Source organism: Heloderma suspectum, chromosome 2, assembly GCF_057233095.1.
Source record: "Heloderma suspectum isolate Gila_16-S chromosome 2, 16-S_ref, whole genome shotgun sequence".
Taxonomy (NCBI): domain Eukaryota; kingdom Metazoa; phylum Chordata; class Lepidosauria; order Squamata; family Helodermatidae; genus Heloderma; species Heloderma suspectum.
This window is the reverse complement of record NC_139459.1, coordinates 176,504,052-176,524,886: the sequence shown is the minus strand read 5'-3', so window position 1 is coordinate 176,524,886 and position 20,835 is coordinate 176,504,052. Positions and strand designations below refer to the sequence as shown.

The following is a 20,835-nucleotide window of genomic DNA, read 5'->3' as shown; positions in this document are numbered from 1 at the left end:
AATGTTGAGTTTCAAACCAGCTTTTGCACTCTCCACTTTCACCCTGAACCAGAGGCTCTTTAGATCCTCTTCACTTTCTGCCATTAGGGTGGTATCGCCTGTTTATCTGAGGTTGTTGATAATTCTCCCAGCAATCTTAATTCCGACCTGTGATTCATCCAACCCGGCATTTCTCATGATGTACTCTGCATATAAATTGAATAAGCAGGGCAACAATATGCAGCCTTGTCATACTCCTTTCCCAATTTTGAACCAATCAGTTGTTCCATGTCCGGTTCTTACTTTTGCTTCTTGACCCTTGTACAGGTTTCTCAGGAGACAGGTAAGGTGGTCTGGTACTCCCATCTCTTTCAGAATTTGCCACAGTTTGTTGTGATCCACACAATCAAAGGCTTTAGCGTAGTCAATGAAGCAGAAATAGACATTTTTCTGGAATTCTCTTGCTTTCTCCATGATCCAGTGAATGCTGGCGATTTGATCTCTAGTTCCTCTGCCTCTTCGAAACCCAGTTTGTACTTCCGGTAGTTCTCGGTTCACATACTGCTGAAGCCTAGCTTGTAGGATTTTGAGCATAACCTTGCTGGCATGTGAAATGAGCGCAATTGTACGGTAGTTTGAACACTCTTTGGCATTGCCTTTCTTTGGAATTGGAATGTAAACTGACCTTTTCCAGTCTTGTGGCCACTGTTGAGTGTTCCAAATTTGTTGGCATATTGAGTGCAGCACTTTAACAGCATCATCTTTGAGGATCTTAAATAGCTCAGCTGGAATACTGTCATCTCCACTAGCTTTGTTGTTAGTAATGCTTCCTAAGCCCACTTGACTTCACTCTCGAGGATGTCCGGCTCATGTAAAGTGACTGCACTATCATGGCTTCATTTTGTACACCAAGGCCATGCTTGCCTGTTATCCCGGTGATTTCTTGACTTCCTACTTTGGCATTCCAATCTCCTATGATGTAGAGGACATCTTTTTTTGGTGTTCTAGAAGGTGTTGTAGGTCTTCATAGAACCGATCAACCTCAGCTTCTTCGGCCTCAGTGGTTGGGGCATAGACTTGAATTACTGTGATGTTGAATGGTTTGCCTTGGATTCGTACTGAGATCATTCTATCGTTTTTGAGATTGTACCCCAGTACTGCTTTTCCCACCCTTTTGTTGATTATGAGTGCTACTCCATTTCTTCTAAGGGATTCTTGCCCACAGTAGTAGATATGATGGTCACCTGAATTAAATTCGCCCATGCCTGTCCATTTTAGTTCGCTGATTCCCAAGATGTCGATGTTCAATCTTGCCATCTCATGTTTGACCACCTCCAGCTTACCTTGATTCATTGATCTGACATTCCAGGTTACTAAACAATATTGTTCTTTACAGCATCGGATTTTCTTTTCACCACCAGACACATCCACAGCTGAGTGTCCTTTCGGGTTTGGCCCAGCCACTTCACTCTTTCTGGCACTACTTGGAAATTCCCTCTGCTCTTCCCCAGTAGTATATTGGACACCTTCCGACCTGAGGGGCTCATCTTCCGCTGTCACATCTTTTAGCCTTGTGATACGTTCCATGGGGTTTTCTTGGCAGGAATACTGGAGTGGGTTGCCATTTCCTTCTCCAGTGGACCACATTTTGTCAGAACTCTCCACCATGACCTATCCATCTTGGGTGGCCCTGCATGGCATAGCTTATGGCTTCACTGAGTTACGCAAGCCCCTTCACCACAACAAGGCAGTGATCCTTGAAGGGGTGTAAACTGCCTAGAGAATATTAATTACTGGGTGGATTAGAAATGAAATACATACATACATACATACATACATACTTACATAAATGATAGAAGATATAGATGATACATAGATAGATAGATAGATAGATAGATAGATAGATAGATAGATAGATGATTAGATAGATAGATAGATAGATAGATAGATAGATAGATAGATAGATCCCCCAGCCTACAAAATTCCTTGTAGGTAGGGATGGACAAACCTGACAGTTCCTTTTCCTCTCAGTTTCTCCTTTCCCCAAACTTAACCTCATTTTGTCTTATGTGCACATCAGTTTGAAAGTTTTTTCAAGTCTGCACAAAACTTCGTACACATTTCTCCTAATATATGCATTGTTTACAAGCAATTTCCACTAATATAATGATTTTAATATTAATTTCACTAATATACACATTTCTGTACTTTCCCTTAATATATCCAAATTTGTCCACCTTCCCTATTTAGAGGTGAAACTATATTTGGAGCAATATTGAAAGAGACCTGTGAATTTGGCCTCACTGTTATCTCAACTTTTGCTTCTGTCCTTGTGACCTCCTCCACCAAGAACAAACACCCCCCTCTAGTTTCAGATTCCTATACATCATTGTAACTGACCCCTATTTCCAAATGAGGATCAAAGATGAAATTGCCTTTTTTATTAGAACAAAACATGCTTCATCCCACAGAACATACAGTGGGATGTGTTGAAAGGAGACTTAAAAGGGAATATCACAGTATCTGCTTGCTGTTTTTAAAAAACTGAAGGAAGCTGAGAATTTTTTTAATTTTTTTTTGCTGGAGAAAGAAAAAAGTGACTTGCTCCCAAATTACTGGAGTCCTCCCTTCGTATGAGATATGTCACTGCAAGCAATCTTGAAAATGGACCTTGGGAAACCAAAGTCCTTCCTATCTCAAAACATAGCAACCTGCCACAGCCTGAGCTACAGAAAAGTGTGTGTGTGTGTACATACTATGTACCATTTTTGGAAAACTCAAAGGCTGCCAACAATCTCAAAGGCTTGCCTCTCCCTTGAGACTCTTCTACCAGTGTGTATGAATTTGTATGAAAAGTCTTAATCTCAGTTAGAGGGCTACTACAACTGGAAAATAGGGCTGTGCTTTGGGGGCTGATTCGGAGGTCCCAAATCGGCCCTGACTTGCCTCAGCCTGCAAGGCGAGATCCAATTCAGGGAGATCCACTTCAGGCTCCAGAGCTGAAGCAAGATCCAGAGACCCAAAGCAGGGGCCCCCACTGCCACTACCATCGCTGCTGCCACTGTGAAACAAGCTCCTGCACAGCTGTGCAAGGCCTCCTGATGCTGTCAAGCCACACGGGACCCCCCACTCCTTACCTGGACCTGTCAGGAGTGCACGCAGCCATTGGCCTCTGCGAGAGTGTCACCAGTGTGTGTTTTTTAATGGTGACTCCTTTTACTGGAAGAAGAGTCACCATTTTCTTTCAAAATGGTGACTCCCTCCAAGATGGCAATGGCTGTGCGTGCTACCCAGGGATCCAGATAAGTAGTGGGGAGCTCATGTGGTGGCTCTCCGGGTTGGGCCAAAGTGCCCCAAAGTGTTTCAGAGCAATCCAACCTGCTTTGGGGATCTTTGGCCTGACCCTGACCTGCTCTGGAACTGAGCCACTTCAGGCCGAAGCGCCCCAATCTGCCTCAGAATTCAGGGTTCAGCCCGAAGTGGTGCACAGCCCTACTGGAGAGTAACTGATGAACATAATGCTAGAAAAAGCTTCTGGCATGGCAGCAATAACAGAGAAGGCAGAAGAGATGAGTAGCCTTGCTCCCTCCTCTGTTAACGCTTAAAAACAAGGCAAGTAGGGGAGGATATGATAGAGGGGGTATTTAAAATCATGTGTAGTGTGGAGAAAGTGGATAGGGAGATGGGGGGTTTTCCCTCCCTCATAATACTAGAACCTGGGGTCACCCAGTGAAGCTGAGAGATTTAGGAGGACAGAGAAAAGAAAGCACTTCTTCACACAGAGCATAGTTAAACTATGGAGTTCACTACCAAAAGATGTAGTGATGGCCTCCAACCTGGACAGCTTCGAAAAGAGTTAGACAAATTTATAGAGAATAAGGCTATCAATAGGCACTAGTCATGATGGCTATCTATTTCCTCCAGCATCGGAGGCAATAAACCTGTGTACACCAGTTGCTGGGGAACATAGGCGGGAGGGTGCTCTTGCTATTATACTATGGAAGGGGTAGGCAGACATCAGGCTTGTGGGACCTCATTTGTTTTTGACTAGAATGCTGAGGTCTACCAAACAAAGCCAAACACAGAATGGAGGCTCATGAGGTGGAGTCAATTATCTATGGCACCCCATGAACCATACACTGACATACAAGTAAATCTGAGCTAACAGAGATGAGATCCGGAAGTCTAACACTACACTCTAAAAGTGGCCCACAGAGCTGAAGAAAGACCTGGTCAAAAGCAACCAATTAGTACTCCTATTTTACAGATGAGGAGCACTGAGGCTGAAATATAATCAGTTTACACAAGACCAGCCATGCCAGACATTTTTTTCTCCTTGCAATTTCACTTGCTTTTGTTAAAATACTGGGAGTTAGAAACCCTTGGAGATCAACTGCAGATCTCCCAGTGATCTACTAGCAGATCCCAATTTATCTTCTGACCAACTGTGGACTAAGGTTTCCTTCAGCAGACATGTCAGGTGTGGATCCCACACACACACACAAACACACACACACCATGTAGGGCTGGGTGAAAAACAAATTCAGTTCATTTTTTGATAGGAACTTACCAAAATTGGCAAATTTCTCCATAAAGGGTAAAGAAAGAACTTGAGATTTAACTATTTTGAATGTGGGAGAAAGCAAAACTGAAAGATTTGTCAATCCAGGCAGCAGACAAAGAGCTTTGAGTGCTTAGCTCTAAAATGACTGGGTTTGAATATCTGTGTGTCTGTGTGTGTGTGTGTGTGTGTATTCCAAATATATATATTTGGAATTCATATTTGGAATATATATAAAGGTAAAGGTGTCCCCAACCAGTCGTGTCCGACTCTAGGGTGTGGTGCTCATCCCCGTTTCTAAGCTGAAGAGCCAGCACTGTCCAAAGACGCTTCCATGGCCATATGGCCGGCATGACTGAACACCAAGGTGCACGGAACGCTGTTAGCTTTCCCGCCGAGGCGGTACCTATTTATCTACTTGCAATTTCTTGCTTTCGAACTGCTAGGTTGGCAGGAGCTGGGACTGAAGATGGGAGCTCACTCCGTCACGCGGCACTCGGGTCTCGAACTGCTGACCTGCTGACCTTCCGGTCTGCAGTTCAGCGTCTTAACCACTAAGCCACCGTGGCCTTAGAATATATATATATTCCAAATACGAATACAAATGAACAAAAAAGTAAAAAAGAAATACATCACAGGTAAATCTAGTTATTAACAGAGGGTAATCCATCCTCACTCCACCCACCCCCCATGCCTGCCCTAACTTTACAGACAAAAATATAGGTGGAATCCATTGGATGCTTGGAGGTTTCCTTTATGGTTCTTCATAATAACAAGTTATATTTAGGGCACAATCCTATGGCCGCTAGTCAGTGGCTAGATGGCCATAGGATAGGTCGGTTCTGGGAAAACCGACCCCCACCCCCTCCTGTGTGGCCTTGTAGGCAACACAGATTGGCCCCATGCTCATAAGAGCAGCACAGAGCAGTGAAAACAGGGGGTTCCCGAAGGCAGGGCAGGGAAGTTGGAAATCCAGTATGACACATCCTACGTGTCATCCAGCCACTGCTTCCCACGCTTTGAGGTCCTGAGGCTAGACAGCCAAAATCAGCTGTCTAGCCATGAAAGGAGGGCTGGGGGAGCGAGGAGGTGATCCGCTCCTCACCACTTCTCCCACCCTGCACTGGATAGGCGGTCGCCCCCTGGGGTTGGAGGTGACCGTCGATCTTGATAGGATTGCTCCCTTAGTCTTTTTTCCATAATCTGGGGAAAGACTTTGACAACTTTTGCTGCGTATGTCCCTAGTTTGTATATACAATAAAACAATGTCATATTGTATATAAAATTATATATTTTGACTTTGCCTTTAGCTATCTTCAGCTGCTGCAACAATTTTTCTGCCATGGCAATTTGCCACAGCTCCATGTACCAAGGTTTCAATTTTAGAAGTTCTCTTTTAGCTATTATCCTGTAGGCTGCCTTCAACATGAACATGATTAATTCCTTAGAACTCACGTTTGCATTTTGTTCTTCCCATATTGTTGCTAAATCAATGCTGATGTAACATATATAATTTGGTGTGTAATGTTTGCCATTTCTGAGAATATGATGTTCCCAAATGGTAACACAAGAGGACAGGGCTGCCACATGTGAATATAATCCCTATATGTTCAAACCATGTTTGGGGCGCTGAATTAGGGTTGCTGCCTCTTTTTTAAATTTCTGACAGTTTCCTTATCTTTAACAGCTGCATGACAGGCAGATACAGCAATTGTATTCTCCATCCTGAGAATAGCTTTACCGATAGCTTTATTGATTGAATTTGGCCTGTGTAGATGGGTGAGAATTTTGTTTGCTTCCTTCTGATAAAGATGTAGCAACGTTCATACATCTCTTCATATTTTGCATGTGTGCTGAAGAAAACAACAGTGTAACACTAGTGTTTTCTGCAGCAGTCAGGAGACGTGGAGCTGCCCAGAGTCTTACTGAAGTGCCAGCCTATTGCTACAGCAACAAAACAACTTCTACACCCTCTCTGATGACGTAAGAACACCAATTGCAGTGGGAATGGGCAGCCCCGACCTAGAGCAACAAGCAACAAAATCCCTGGGACTTTGGACACAGAATTTTCCAGAGACCTGCAGTAATGAAGCCTCTGGAGCTTGCGTTCCTCTGCCTGCTTACTGAAACAAATGAGGCCAGAAAGTATTCAAAATGTGAAATGTATGAAGAACTGATAAGACGCGGACTGGAAAATTATCATGGCATTGGCATAGGGCACTGTGAGTTCCACCTGTTGGGCACACAACTTTCTTTCAATTTTTAGATCCCAACTTGATTGCCATCAGCTGTGTTTTCTTTTGCTTTTGTTTCTGGTGGAGTTTGTTGTCCTGTATGTTTAATTATTTCTCATTGTTCTGGACATTCTAAAAAATTATGAGCCGTTTTCTCTCGCTGATATTGATGAACATTTTCAGATGTGGCACATTTAGAAAATGGCCCTAGTAAGCCCATCGATCCAAAACAGTCTGGAGGAATGTGAAATGTTTTAGAACTGTGTTAGAACATTTAGATGTTGTTGTTACAGATCTTTCTAGGCAGCCCTGCTCCTTCTTCTACAATTGGAAGTAGGGCTTGTCTTCTTTCATTTCATGTCAATTCATTTCAGCATTTCATCTCAATTTGGGGTGGCTTTAACTTCAGGCAAATTCCATGACAAGAAGGAGCAGGGCAAAATGATTGTGGGTGGGGGTTGTAATTAAATAAACTATAAACAAAATAGGAAAAAAGAAACAAAGGATGAGAATCTTCCCACACTGCACATTTTAAGCCTTCCACTCCCCCTGACAACTCAGTGTCAAATTGCAACCCCTCAAACACAACCAAAACGGAGACCCCTCATGCACCATTTGTGAATGGGGGAGCGAATTGGGGGCCACCCTTTCAGTCCATCCTTAATTGCAACATGAAAGATTGAGTTTCAAAACGGTGGATGTCAAAAGTAAGTATAATTAATGCCAACATTTTGAAAATGTTCCAATTTAGATTGGGCTGGAAGTATGAATAATATAACAATGCAATTTCCTAATTTCAAAGTCTCTGCATTGATTTGTTAGGAAACAAGACACTGCACATTTCTAATGATCAACTGTGCTTTCCTACCAGGGATTTGTTTGATCCTGTTTAGCAGTGGTTACGACACACAGCACTACGAGTTTGTAGATGGTCATCCATCCTATGGATTATTCCATCTGAGTGGCCGGAAGTGGTGCACCAATGGGAGGCATCCCACAGAGAACCTATGTAAAATTGACTGTGAGAGTGAGTGACGCCTTTACGCTTTTGCCTTCTGTTGCTTAAGAAAAGTGGCTTCTTTGCGAGATGTGCCAGAACATAAGCCTGCCTGGCAGTGCAACCCTTTGCCCTGCAAGCCCTGGTTTAATTGGATTTTCTCAGTGGGGAACGTTAGGAACTCTTCACTTGCTGAAAGGCACTCCATTCTCTATACATGATAAAATTCTCTATCATGATAAAAATAAAATACAGATAAAATACAGAACTTCTAAAAATGAAGTTCTAACCACCACCTCTTTCAGGCCTGGTAATCCTGAGCCACTCCCAACAGGGCAGATTCCAGATGAATGCCCTCCACAAACACAAGCCTGATGGCTCCATCACCACTGCCAAGACAACCTTGGCTAGCTCAGGAAATAATACTGTTGAGCAGTGGGGTGGATGGTACACAGTGGAGGCTGGTGGCTCTGATTTCAGTGGGGCTGTGGATCCATTCTGGATCTTAGAGCCAGCCACAACTCTACAGGAGCTATCCAAGTTGCTGAACTCTATCCCCAAAATGGGTTCAGCACCTTGGATAGCTCCTTTAGAGTTGGGGCTGCTTCTGACTGAAACCCAGAATGGATTCACAGCCCCGCTGAAATCGGAGCCACCAGCCTCCGCTGATGGTGCGCGAACAGAATCTTTCACTTATGCATTTATTTATTATTTTATTTCTTCAATTTATAACCCGCCTATATACAAATACTCTACAAAGTTAAAAACAACTTAAACAAAAAAAAACTAACAATAGAAACGACACAGCATAAAAACAGTATGCAAGAGTCAGCAAAAGGAACCAGAGTTCTAAAAAGGGAAGGCCTGCTGGAATAATAAGAGTCTTTTATTCCTGCTTAAAAACCTTCAAAGAGGTCAGCAGGCACTTTTCAACTGGCAGCGCATTCCACAACTGAGGGGTGGCGAAGGAAAAGGTCCTCTTGTGTGTGGCTGCTAATCTCACATGAGGCAGCCGCAGCAGTGAGCCCTCAGAGGACTTTAGGTGGCAGAATCCTTGTTCTATCCTGGTCAGAACTTTGGCATGCCCCTCATTAATGCCTTCGTTCACTTCCCTCATAGACTTCCTAGACGATGATATCTCGGATGATGTTAAATGTGCGAAGAAAGTTGCTGACAGCAAGGAAGGGATGTTGTCTTGGTAAGTACTATCCATGTCCCTACTTCTATGAAGGAAAAGACAAATAACAAGTAGCTGAAAATATCACTCAGTCAAATCAAGGATAAACATTTACCAGAAGCCCATTAATAAATGGTAGTGAAAAGAGAGGTGCCTGCAACACTCTTTGTGTATTAAATACAAATCCAGTTCCCCGCTTACTGGGGAGCCGCCATTGTGAGCATGCGCAGGTCCTGTGGCAGGAAAGGAAGGGAGCTGGTGAGAGCCTGGGCGGCGGCGCCTCCCCTCAGCATGAGCGCCGGGCCAATCAAAAGGGTGGTTGTCTCCACTGGCGGGAACAGCAGTACGCAGCTCCCTCTCTCGGCCGCCTGAGGCTCATAAAAGAGCGAGGGCTTGGGTGTTTGCTGGCGCCTTTGCTGTTGCCGGCTTCCCCACCCACCCACACCTGGTAATAATAGATCTTGAAATGGACAGAAGTCAGTCACCAGTAACGGGGCTGGGAAGGAATTTTACTTGCCTTCTAATTGGCTAGAGGGGGGGACAGGGTTTTTGCCTTCCTCATTGCAAGAGTAGAATCATAGTTAAATCATAGGATCGTAGGGTCAGAAGGGGCCTACATGACCACTGAGTCCAACCCCCTGCTCAGTGCAGGAAGCCAGATTCCCAGGCAGCCTCCATCCAAGGACTAACCTGGTCTGACCCTGCTTAAAAAGGTAAAGGTAAAGGTGTCCCCAACCAGTCGTGTCCGACTCTAGGGTGCGGTGCTCATCCCCGTTTCTAAGCCGAAGAGCCAGCGCTGTCCGAAGACGCTTCTGTGGTCACGTGGACGGCATGACTGAACACCGAGGTGCATGGAATGCTGTTACCTTTCCCGCCGAGGCAGTGCCTATTTATCTACTTGCAATTTCTTGCTTTCGAACTGCTAGGTTGGCAGGAGCTGGGACTGAAGACGGGAGCTCACTCCGTCACGCAGCACTCGGGTCTCGAACTGCTGACCTGCCGACCTTCCAGTCTGCAGTTCAGCATCTTAACCACTAAGCCACCGCGGCCCCTCTGACCCTGCTTAACCCATGTTTAAATAAGCTGAACCATTTGTGTGCTGCCTTGGCGGTATCGTATTGTTTATATCACAACCGTGTGGGGCGTGACAGGCATTGGGCCGGGTCAATTTGGGAGGGAGATCAGGATTGGGCTCCCCACTTCCCTGTGGTGGGACCCTCTTGAGGGATCTGGGTGGATGTGGCACCAAGACCAGGCCAGCGTGGGGGCTGCAAGCGTGCCACATCCAGGGTTCAGGGAAAGGGTTCACGTTAGCGGTCTGCATCGTGGTGGGCCTCTGACCCTTCCACCCATCACCAACGCTCCTGGCAGGTGGGCCAGAAAGGAATATCGGGCAGGAGGCAGGCTGCCCGATGGGGGATCCACGCCCTGTGCCTCTGCCAATCCTATTCAAATCAATAATGTTGTGGCCAGTTTAATAACCCATTTACGTTGGTGTCTGTGGTTTGTTCCTTCCATCTGCTGCATGGACATAATTACACACTGCGCCACACAATTTAAGAGCCCTTTGGATTTTGCTTTAGGCCATTCTTACTATAAAAAGTGGTAGAGGGAATCCTGTGAGATAGGAAGAAGAACTAGCTGGTCTCCAAGATGGTGAATTTAACTTCTGCTAAAAGACATCAGTGTGAGTGAGTGTATGTTGGAGGGGGGGGGGGGCAACACAGCAAATTATCTCTGTAAATGGATTCATGGATGCAATGGTACAAATTCAGCATAAAAACAGAAGCATAAAGCATCTAATAATGAAAGAGGTAAGGCAGAACAATGGCCTTCTCAGCCCCATTGGACTATTTTTCTTGTTCATTTGTTTTTAAATCCTTTCCCTCTAGGGGTTGTTTTTTTGGGGGGTTGTACCTTTGCAAGCTTTGGGGTCCCTTGAGCATGTTGATACCTGCCTCTTCTTTTGCAGTATCTCCATTTTGGCTACAATCCTATTGTCACTCACCAGCTGAGTTCACCATTAGAGGGAGTGATAGGAAACGGGCAGTAAATTAAATGCCCAATATCACAATGCCCTTATATAAAGCTATCAAAATATTCCATATGGCTATCCAATCTCAAAAACAGGTATCATAATATGGGAAAGAGAAGAAAAAAGACAACCAGAATGATCAAGAAGATGGAAAACAACCCCTGCGAGGACAGGCTAAAGCACCCAGGGCTTTTGAGTTTAGAAAAAGTAAGTGGAGCTAGTGAAGAAAAACAAAAGGCAGAACAGAATGAGCATTTACCAGTTCCCCATGCTCACAAAGGGACCACACCTTTCTTTAGTGAAGAAAAAAAATAGTTTACTCACAAGTGTTGTTGCACATACAAATGCAGGCACAGCGTAGGGTTTTTAAAGGGTTTGTTCAGTCCATTTATTGGTGTTCTACAACAGTGTGTGGGGGGGGGAGATGTGCTCCCAGCAGTGGAGGAAGGCAGAGATTTGGGGAGGGGGGAGGAGCAGGAAACCACTGTGGACTATAGTGATCCTAAGACTAGCTTTGTCCAAATTCCCATGAACTAAGTGCAACACCGCCCCCTTCCTGTAATTTGCAGACAAGGTTGCAATATTCCCAACAGACACATGGTAGAGATTGGTATAATTATAACAGTATGAACTGTGTAGAAGGGGCATAGGGACGTGTTTCACCCTTTCTCATAACATAGAACTCATGGTCACCCAGTGAAACTGACTGGCAAAAGGTAAATTCAGGACAGAAGTTCTACGGTATGGTGATGGCCATTAGGTTAGATAGGTGTGTTTTTTTTAATGAGTTGGACAAATGTTTAAAGCAGGGATGGGGAACCCCTGCCCACAGGCCTGATAAGGCCCACGGGGATTCCCCATCTGGCCCAGAAGCTTCTTCCCCTGGCCCCATCCCCTCTGCTACAGAGGGGAAAGTTCTTAGTTCCAATCAACAGCTTTAAATTGTGGTTCCCAGCTGTGCTTGGAATGCTGCGGCTGCACCCCACAAAACAAAACAAAGCAAAAACCTCTTAATGGAAGTGCTCTGAGGCTGAAAAGAGGCCAAAAGGGAGCTGCCTCAAACAGTACCTTCCCCGTAGATTAGCGAGAGCAATCAACAGCCTATACTCATTGGCCAATGGTTTTTTGCCAAAATCCAGCTGCAGTGTCAAGCACTGAGAAAGGTTTGATTCCATGGTGTTTGGGACAATGTTTGAACAAATGTCACCTTCTCAGCTAGTGCAGAAGTAGCTTACCTATGTGGGGTTCGTAGCCCCCATTTAAAGGGACAATGGTCAAACTCCTCACAACTCTGTTCTGACTTTTCTATTAATCAGAGGGGCTTTGGTTTGGGGTGCTTACTTGTATGAGGGAGGAGATTACAGAACTAGGGATGGCGGAGAATTCTTTAGAATCCAGCCCTGCGGAGTCCGTGGCGGGATGAAGCAATCCCTCCCGCCACCCCGCAGAATCCCCCCGGGACGGAACCTACCTGAGGGCGGATGCGGCAGAGGATGCAGCAGCAGCGGCAGCAGATGCAGTGGCAGATGTGGCGGCAGCGGCTCCGGCTCGTCTTCCACCTGCTGCCAGGCTGCTGCAGCCACCATTTGCATGGCTGCCTTTTGCCGTGATAGGCTACATAAATACTTACGTAGCCTATCACAGCAAAGAGCAGGGGAGCAAATGGTGTAGCGGCCGCCATTTGCATCCCTGCCTTTTTCCATGATAGGCTACGTAAATACTTACGGAGCCTATCACGGCTTGGCAGGGATGCAAATGGCGGCCAGTGTAGTAGCCGCCATTTGTGGCTGCAGCAGCCTGGCCGTAGCCAGAAGTCTAGCTGCGGCCGGCCCCAGCTGGCAGCTCCGCGGAGTTACCACGGAGCGGAGCTGGCCAGGAAGGATTCCGGGGGGAGGGATGGAGCACCTCCACCCAGCCACGGATGCCCTGGAATGGAGCCAGGTAAGGGTTTCGTACATCCCTACACAGAACCCACATTTCTGTGCAGTCGGACATGGCTGCTCACGCCGTCGACTTTGTTAACACGAGGCTATCTGAGCATCGTTTCCGATGAGTATTCAAGGAAATGTGGCCTGAATGTGAGGCTGCCAAGAGCCTCACATTGCTACGCTATGAGGAGTGAGAAAATGGAAACTGTAATGATTTTTGCAGCCATTTTGGATTTTTAAATTTCTAATTTCTCAGCATCACAGTATTATATAAAGCAGGTTTATACACCAAACTATGTAATGCTCTACAACAGCACGTTTGGTTTCATAACATATTTGGTACAGATTTTGTGTTGCTGACAAAAATTAGCTTCCATTGGCTGCCATTTTGTAATTTTCTAAAAAAAAATTAGGAGAAATAATAGGCCTAATATTAGCTTTTCTTGAACATTTCATCAAAATGGATTACAGTGTTGCTCCAAGGGCAAGTATTTGCAGTTAAAGAATTGGAGTCATCCATCTCTGCTGTTGTTGTTGTTGTTCAGTTGTTAAGTCGTGTCCGACTCTTCGTGACCCCATGGACCATAGCACGCCAGGCCCTCCTGTCCTCCACTCTCTCCCGGAGTGTGCTCAAGTTCATATTCATTGCATCAGAGATGCTATCTAGCCAACTCATCCTCTGCCGTCCCCTTCTCCTTTTGCCTTCGATCTTTCCCAGCATCAGGGTCTTTTCCAGGGAGTTTTCTCTTCGCATTAGGTGGCCAAAATATTTGAGCTTCAGTTTCAGTATCTGTCCTTCCAATGAGCAGTCAGGGTTGATTTCCTTTAGGATGGATTGATTTGACCTCCTTGCAGTCCAGGGGACTCGTAAGAGTCTTCTCCAGCACCACAGTTCAAAAGCATCGATTCTTCGGCGCTCAGCCTTCCTTATAGTCCAGCTCTCACAGTCATACATTACTACTGGGAAAACCATAGCTTTGATTATACAAATCTTTGTTAGCAAGGTGATGTCTCTGCTTCTTACTATGCCATCTAGGTTTGCCATAGCCTTCCTCCCAAGGAGCAAGCGTCTTTTAATTTCATGGCTACAGTCACCATCTGCGGTGATCTTGGAGCCCAAGAAAGTAAAATCTGTCACTGCTTCCATTTCTTCCCCTTCCATATGCCAGGAAGTGATGGGGCCAGATGCCATGATCTTAGTTTTTTTAATGTTGAGTTTCAAACCAGCTTTTGCACTCTCCACTTTCACCCTCCACAAGAGGCTCTTTAGATCCTCTTTGCTTTCTGCCATTAGGGTGGTATTTTCTGCGTATCTGAGGTTGTTGATAATTCTCCCGGCAATTTTAATTCCGACCTGTGATTCATCCAATTCGGTGTTTCTCATGATGTACTCTGCATATAAATTGAATAAGCAGGGCGACAATATGCAGCCTTGTCATACTCCTTTCCCAATTTTGAACCAATCGGTTGTTCCATGTCCGGTTCTTACTGTTACTTCTTGACCCTCGTACAGGTTTCTCAGGAGACAGGTAAGGTGGTCTGGTATGCCCATCTCTTTAAGAATTTGCCACAGTTTGTTGTGATCCACACAATTAAAGGCTTTAGCGTAGTCAATGAAACAGAAATAGATGTTTTTCTGGAATTCTCTTGCTTTCTCCATGATCCAGCGGATGTTGGCGATTTGATCTCTACTTTCTCTGCCTCTTCGAAACCGCGCTTGTACTTCTGGTAGTTCTCAGTTCACATACTGCTGAAGCCTAGCTTGTAGGGATGGACGAAAGTCCCTTACCTGATCCCAAAGCTTGCTTCGCGGTGGGGGGGAGGCGCCCCGTCCCTCCGGCCATGAAACCTCCTATCCTGCTGGGACACAAATGGCGGCGGCCATAGCCACCGCCGTTTGCGTCCCTGCTGTCAGCCGTAATAGGCTATGTAAATGTTTACGTAGCCTATCATGGCTGACTTTAAAAAAAAAAAAAGCATGTATGCAAATGGCGGCGCCCATGGGCGCCGCCATTTGCGTTCCTTATTTTGGCACGTGTAGTGTACGTAAACATTTACGTAGACTACGGCAAAAATAAGGGGAACGCTATTTGCGTTCCCCTTATTTTCGCCGTAGTCTACGTAAATGTTTATGTACACTACACGTGCCATAATAAGGAACGTAAATTTGCGCATTTGCATATGCGCTTTTTTTTTTCAAAGTCAGCCATGATAGGCAACGTAAACATTTATGTAGCCTATCACGGTGTTTTTTTAAAATCTAGCCGTGATAGGCTACGTAAATCTTTACGTCGCCTATCACATCTGTTTGTTTTTGTTTTTGTTTTACTTGGAAATGGCAGCGGTGGCAGCCGGTCGGAAGACCGGCCGCCGCAGCCACCTCCGCAGAACTGCCGCCGAACCGCCGCCGCAGCCGCTGCCACCAGGGACATTCGAACAAGGTAAATCCCGTTCTGGGGGGGCGGGGGGGGCAGACCGTTTCTCCACCAATTTCGGGGGGCTGAATGCACTGGCATTTGGCCTCCCTGAGATTCGTGGAGAAATTCTCTGACATCCCTACTAGCTTGTAGGATTTTGAACATAACCTTGCTGGCATGTGAAAGGAGCGCAATTGTGCGGTAGTCTGAACACTCTTTGGCGTTGCCCTTCTTTGGAATTGGAATGTAAACTGACCTTTTCCAGTCTTGTGGCCACTGTTGAGTGTTCCAAATGTGTTGGCATATTGAGTGCTGCACTTTAACAGCATCATCTTTTAGGATCTTAAATAGCTCAGCTGGAATACTGTCATCTCCACTAGCTTTGTTGTTACTAATGCTTCCTAAGGCCCACTTGACTTCACTCTCGAGGATGTCCAGCTCAAGTTCAGTGACCGCACTATCATGGCTATCAGGGACATTAAGATCTTTCCTGTATAGTTCTTCTGTGTATTCTTTCCACCTCTTCTTAATCTCATCTGCTTCTGTTAGGTCCCTGCCTTCTTTGTCCTTTATCATGCCCATCTTTGCACAAAACGTTCCCTTGATATCTCTGATTTTCCTGAAAAGATCTCTAGTCTTTCCCATTCTATTGTTTTCCTTGATTTCTTTGCATTGTTCATTTAAGAAGGCCTTCTTGCCTCTCCTTGCTATTCTCTGGAACTCTGCATTCAGTTGGATATAGACTGTATAGAGCTTCTCCATCTTTGGCTGCAAAGTACATAATCAGTCTGATTTCCATATTGACCATCTGGTGATGTCCATGTGTAGAGTCACCTCTTGTGCTGTTGGAAAAGAGTGTTTGCTATGATCAGCGTGTTCTCTTGGCAAAACTTTGTTAGTTTTGTAGGTCTTCATAGAACCGATCAACCCCAGCTTCTTCGGCCTCAGTGGTTGGGGCATTGACTTGAATTACTGTGATGTTGAATGGTTTATCTTGGATTCGTACTGAGATCATTCTATCATTTTTGAGATTGCACCCCAGTACTGCTTTTCCCACCCTTTTGTTGATTATGAGTGCTACTCCATTTCTTCTACGGGATTCTTGCCCACAGTAGTAGATATAATGGTCACCTGAATTAAATTCTCCCATGCCTGTCCATTTTAGTTCACTGATTCCCAAGATGTCGATGTTCAATCTTGCCATCTCATGTTTGACCACCTCCAGCTTACCTTGATTCATTGATCTTACATTCCAGGTTCCTAAACAATATGGTTCTTTATAGCATCGGACTTTCTTTTCACCACCAGACACATCCACAGCTAAGTGTCCTTTTGGCTTTGGCCCAGCCGCTTCACTCTTTCTGGCACTACTTGGAAATTCCCTCTGCTCTTCCCCAGTAGTATATTGGACACCTTCCGACCTGAGGGGCTCATCTTCCGGCATCATAACTTTTAGCCTTGTGATACGTTCCATGGGTTGCTGTACCCTTAGTTTTAAATGTATCACTTCGGTACAGATTGGATTCAGCAAATCTAAAAACATGCAAGCAAACAATTTCCCCACAAAAAGACACAAAATATGGGAAATCTCATTTTTCCCTTCATTGAGCTGGGAGTCTTACTGTCATCAAGAGTGCACCCTTGGCCACATTCTCTGTTCAACTGGGCCCTTCCTCCCTGCTCGGTGGTCTGTCTTTCCTGAAGTTTAAATTATCCTCATTCATTCACCAGACAGCTTGGGGTTTCTTTCTGTTCTCTGTGGTCTTGGTTTAGGTCAAGAATTAAGCCAGTCCTGGCAACCTATAGTGAGGAGAAGAGAAAGCCCAGCTGGCCTATTAGAACAGACACATAAACTCTCCCTTTATATGATGCCCCTCCTTTATTAATCTCTTTCTGACACTTCCTCATGTTCTCTAAGAATGGAAAAGCCAAGGCACTAATAATTCTGCAAAGCCATTCATTGGTTATCATTGATAAGAATGGCAAATGCTCTCATTCCCTACCACTGAGCCTGGATGGAATAAGTTTGCACCAATGTGTTTGATGTGAAAAGGAGAATGCTGTATTTGGAAATGCAGTTTGTTGCCAGTTGGATGTAAATTCAGTCTTCCAGAACGATCTTTTAAGAACAATGAAATATTCACAGTGTGCAAATAACCTATTCTGGGTTTTTTTCCTGACCCCTTTAGGATCCGCTTTAATGAATACTGCAGACACCCTATGCCTGAAATAGTATTTTGGGAATGCACTAAGGGATGAAATACAGGAATCAGTGTAAACCTTTTTGTTGCTGTCTATGCTTTGGCTAGTCTACCCAATCAGAACAGAGCAGCTTGTAGAACTCTTATCCATCTCATCCTGCACCAGCTGCCTTAAGAAGAGGGTGGGCCTATAACCTAAGGATCATTTCATCGAAAGACCTCGTACAAATCTTCAAAATACATTAAAAATTCCCCTATTTTAAAGAGAGTTTTTTCTGAAAACCACAGGTTTTCTGAGACCTGGGAACATATATCAGCTGAATCCATTCTGGCTAAGATGATGAAATCCACTCCAAAGTATATCTAATAAGCCACTGAAATGTAGACATGGAAATGTATAATATTTCTGTTGTATTACTTGCAATGAATTTATACAAAGTAGAAGAAGAACAAACAGAATACAAAGCTATTGCACCTGTATGATTTATTTCGTTCTTTAAACATTTAAACCCCACTTTTCAGGTGCAAACATACCTCTCAGAGCACCTTACAACATTTAAAATTTGCAATTCATTTTCAAAACACACACACAATCACTGGGTTCAGTGACCATGAGGAGTGAAATATAGCCCAATAGAATCAAAGCACATTAGTTTACCTAACCAAGAGGTTGGCTTTATTGTTTAACATATGGAAAGAACATAGCATTGCAGTATAAAGGAAAAAATAAACATCTGACAGAAAGATCTGTCGTCCAGAGAATGACCATCCTGGAAGGCATAAAAGGGACAGATACAGTCATATGCGGTGGCCTGTTCCCTTCAGCTGCTGGCCAGGGTCCTGAATCGCTCTTGACACCACCACCACCACCACCACACACACACACACACACACACACACACACATTTTTGATCGTTTGGATTACAATGAGTTTCTCATTTTATGCAAAAGCTTCATGCAAACCCATGTGTGTGGGGTTTTTCCCTTCTCATCCCTATTGAAGTTGTTCTTTTTCTCTCTCCTCTCTCTTCATCTTAACTTTATGGAGTCGAAAGTTTCAGTCTTGCAAATAAACCTTGTTTTCTGCCACACCACATTGATCATTTCTTTCTTCGTCCATTTTACCTAATTCCAATTTTGTTGAAGTTTAAGAACTCCTTGCACTCAGATTAAAAAAAAATGGCTCATCAGGGCTAGTCCATTAAGCCTGAGAGAAGGGCACAATCCTGTGCATGTTTACACAGAAAAGAAGTCCAACAACTCCCAGCATTCCTCCAACCAGCCATGCTGACTGGGGATGCTAGGAATTGTAGGAGTTCATTCTGTCTAAACATGCTTAGGATTACACCCTCAGGCAGCCATCGTATACACACTTACCTGGGAGGGCATTCTATTGAGGTCAGTGGACTTACTTCTTAATAAATATGCATAGGATTGTGCTGTAGCTAGAGTGTACAATAGGATTGTGCACTCTAGCCCAAGAGTCCATTTGGGGTTGATTGATGATTTTGGCATCTTGAATCATTTCCCCCAAACCATTTTGAATTTGCACCCTAATTTGCCCCAACCCTGAGTTTGACCCAGCCATAGCAGAGCAAATGTCATGCCACACTATTGCATACGCAAAAACATGTATACATGGAACAAGATTAATGGAGAATTCTCATCTGAACACACATCATTTTTTTTTTAACTTTCTGCATAACTAGTGACTCTGAATTCATTTGGGACACGTTCACCCATCACTAGCTTTAACTACCCAGCCTGGATTTGTGGGTGATGGTTTCTGGAAATATCCTTTATGAATTACATGGTCTAATGGGACAGATATGTCAATTCTGATTAAGATCTGAGGACATGTTTCTACTTTGTTCCACAGTTGGGTTTGTAACAAGAGAACAGGAAGGGGCAGATTCATTGGTGGGGAGCAAATTGGTGGACAAAATGGCTGTATTGGAAAGTTCTGGACTGTCAGAGAGTGGATGTTGGACAGGAAGGAAATTACATCTTTGTCTGAATTGCCTTCCCAGTCTGCACCTGGTCACAGTGAATGAAAGACAGATACTTGCTTCTAAAGCATTATATTGAATGGTCAAGCAGAGAAATGAAATCCAGAGCAGCAGAAGATCTTCAATCAAACATAAAGAATGGGTCTTCTCCTTTGGCTATGCCACCCTTGCCCAATACAGCCTATGAAAATGCCCACAATTGCCCAGTTCCATAAACTTTCTCTGACCCAGAGAACCTCAGTTGTGCCTACGTTGTGTTGAAGCCTGTGTTAGCTATGAAGCCAACTTGTTAGCTATGATTAACTCATCCCATTCATTCCAACATGATCTAATTTATAACTAACTTTTTCTGGTTTGACTCTGGCACAGTTAAGTCTGTTCTGTCATGCACTATGGAGTTACATCTGTTGCTAGGAACCTGGTTAGATCCAGTTGCTGTATATTTCCTTGGTTCAGAAGAGCTGTAGGGTTCTGAAATATCTTTTTAATATAAGGCGCATTAGGCTACCGTGTTCAAAAGCTAGCAGATGCAAGGTGGGATGGGATAGGATGGGATGGGATGGGATAGGATGGGACAGTATCACAACACAAGCAGTTCCGACTGTAAAGGGCCAACCAGAATTGAGACCTCAGATCTCACAGCCATCAAGATAACCATTTTCAAGAGATCCATTTTCTTTTTGAGATTTAGCTGCTTGTAACAAGCTCCACTTCATGAGGAGGGGCTGGCACACATCCCTTAAAACTGCCTGCATGTGTTATCATAGGTTTTTCTAGTCTCTGGGATTGTCAAAACCAGAATGGAACTCTTGCCAAAGTAGACCAACTGATTTCAGCTGGGCTGCAGTGAGAGCTTTTCCCTCCCCCCTCCCCTCCTGGAAGCCAAGGAAGTCATGAAGCACAACAAGTGATTGGTTATGAAGGCTCTCCTCAGATTTGTCTCCTCCCAGACCTTGCCCTGTGATTGGTGCTCCATGCTGCTGACCCTTGGACTCCTTCTTGACTCTGCTTCTGGACTGTGTAAGGTAGCTGACTGACTAGCTGTGTATTGACCTCTGCCAGCTATCTTGCCAACCCTTGCCTTAGCCTGACCACACTTATCTGACTGCTTGTCTGTGCATTGACCATCACCTGCTATATTGACCATTCTGGCCTAGCCTGAGCCACACTGGACTGAAACCTGTGTACTTGAGCATTTGCTGGCTTCATTGCCTTGCTTCTTGGTTAGCCTTGCACTCAGAGTCTGCTGCAGTCAACGCAAGATTGTCTGCTCCTTCTCAGCTGTTGCACTGAGGGC

General features: G+C 44.7%; 1 protein-coding gene across 1 annotated transcript; it reads left to right on the top strand.

Annotated features, from left to right (window-relative positions):
• The first annotated feature begins 6,626 nt into the window (after positions 1 to 6,626).
• LOC146353404 (alpha-lactalbumin-like) lies at positions 6,627 to 17,587 on the top strand. The gene is made up of 4 exons (XM_084829726.1): positions 6,627 to 6,762; positions 7,646 to 7,801; positions 8,891 to 8,969; positions 17,518 to 17,587. The coding sequence occupies exons 1-4, from the start codon at positions 6,627 to 6,629 to the stop codon at positions 17,585 to 17,587; spliced, it is 441 nt and encodes a 146-aa protein (XP_084685852.1).
• The last annotated feature ends 3,248 nt before the right edge of the window (positions 17,588 to 20,835 follow it).

Bases quoted from the DNA above. Each gene is read 5' to 3' on its own strand.
- LOC146353404 (XM_084829726.1), top strand. From the start codon at position 6,627: ATGAAGCCTCTGGAGCTTGCGTTCCTCTGCCTGCTTACTGAAACAAAT. The intron at 6,763-7,645 runs GTGAGTTCCACC...CTTTCCTACCAG, and splicing joins TGGCATTGGCATAGGGCACT to GGATTTGTTTGATCCTGTTT. The intron at 7,802-8,890 runs GTGAGTGACGCC...CTTCCCTCATAG, and splicing joins ATGTAAAATTGACTGTGAGA to ACTTCCTAGACGATGATATC.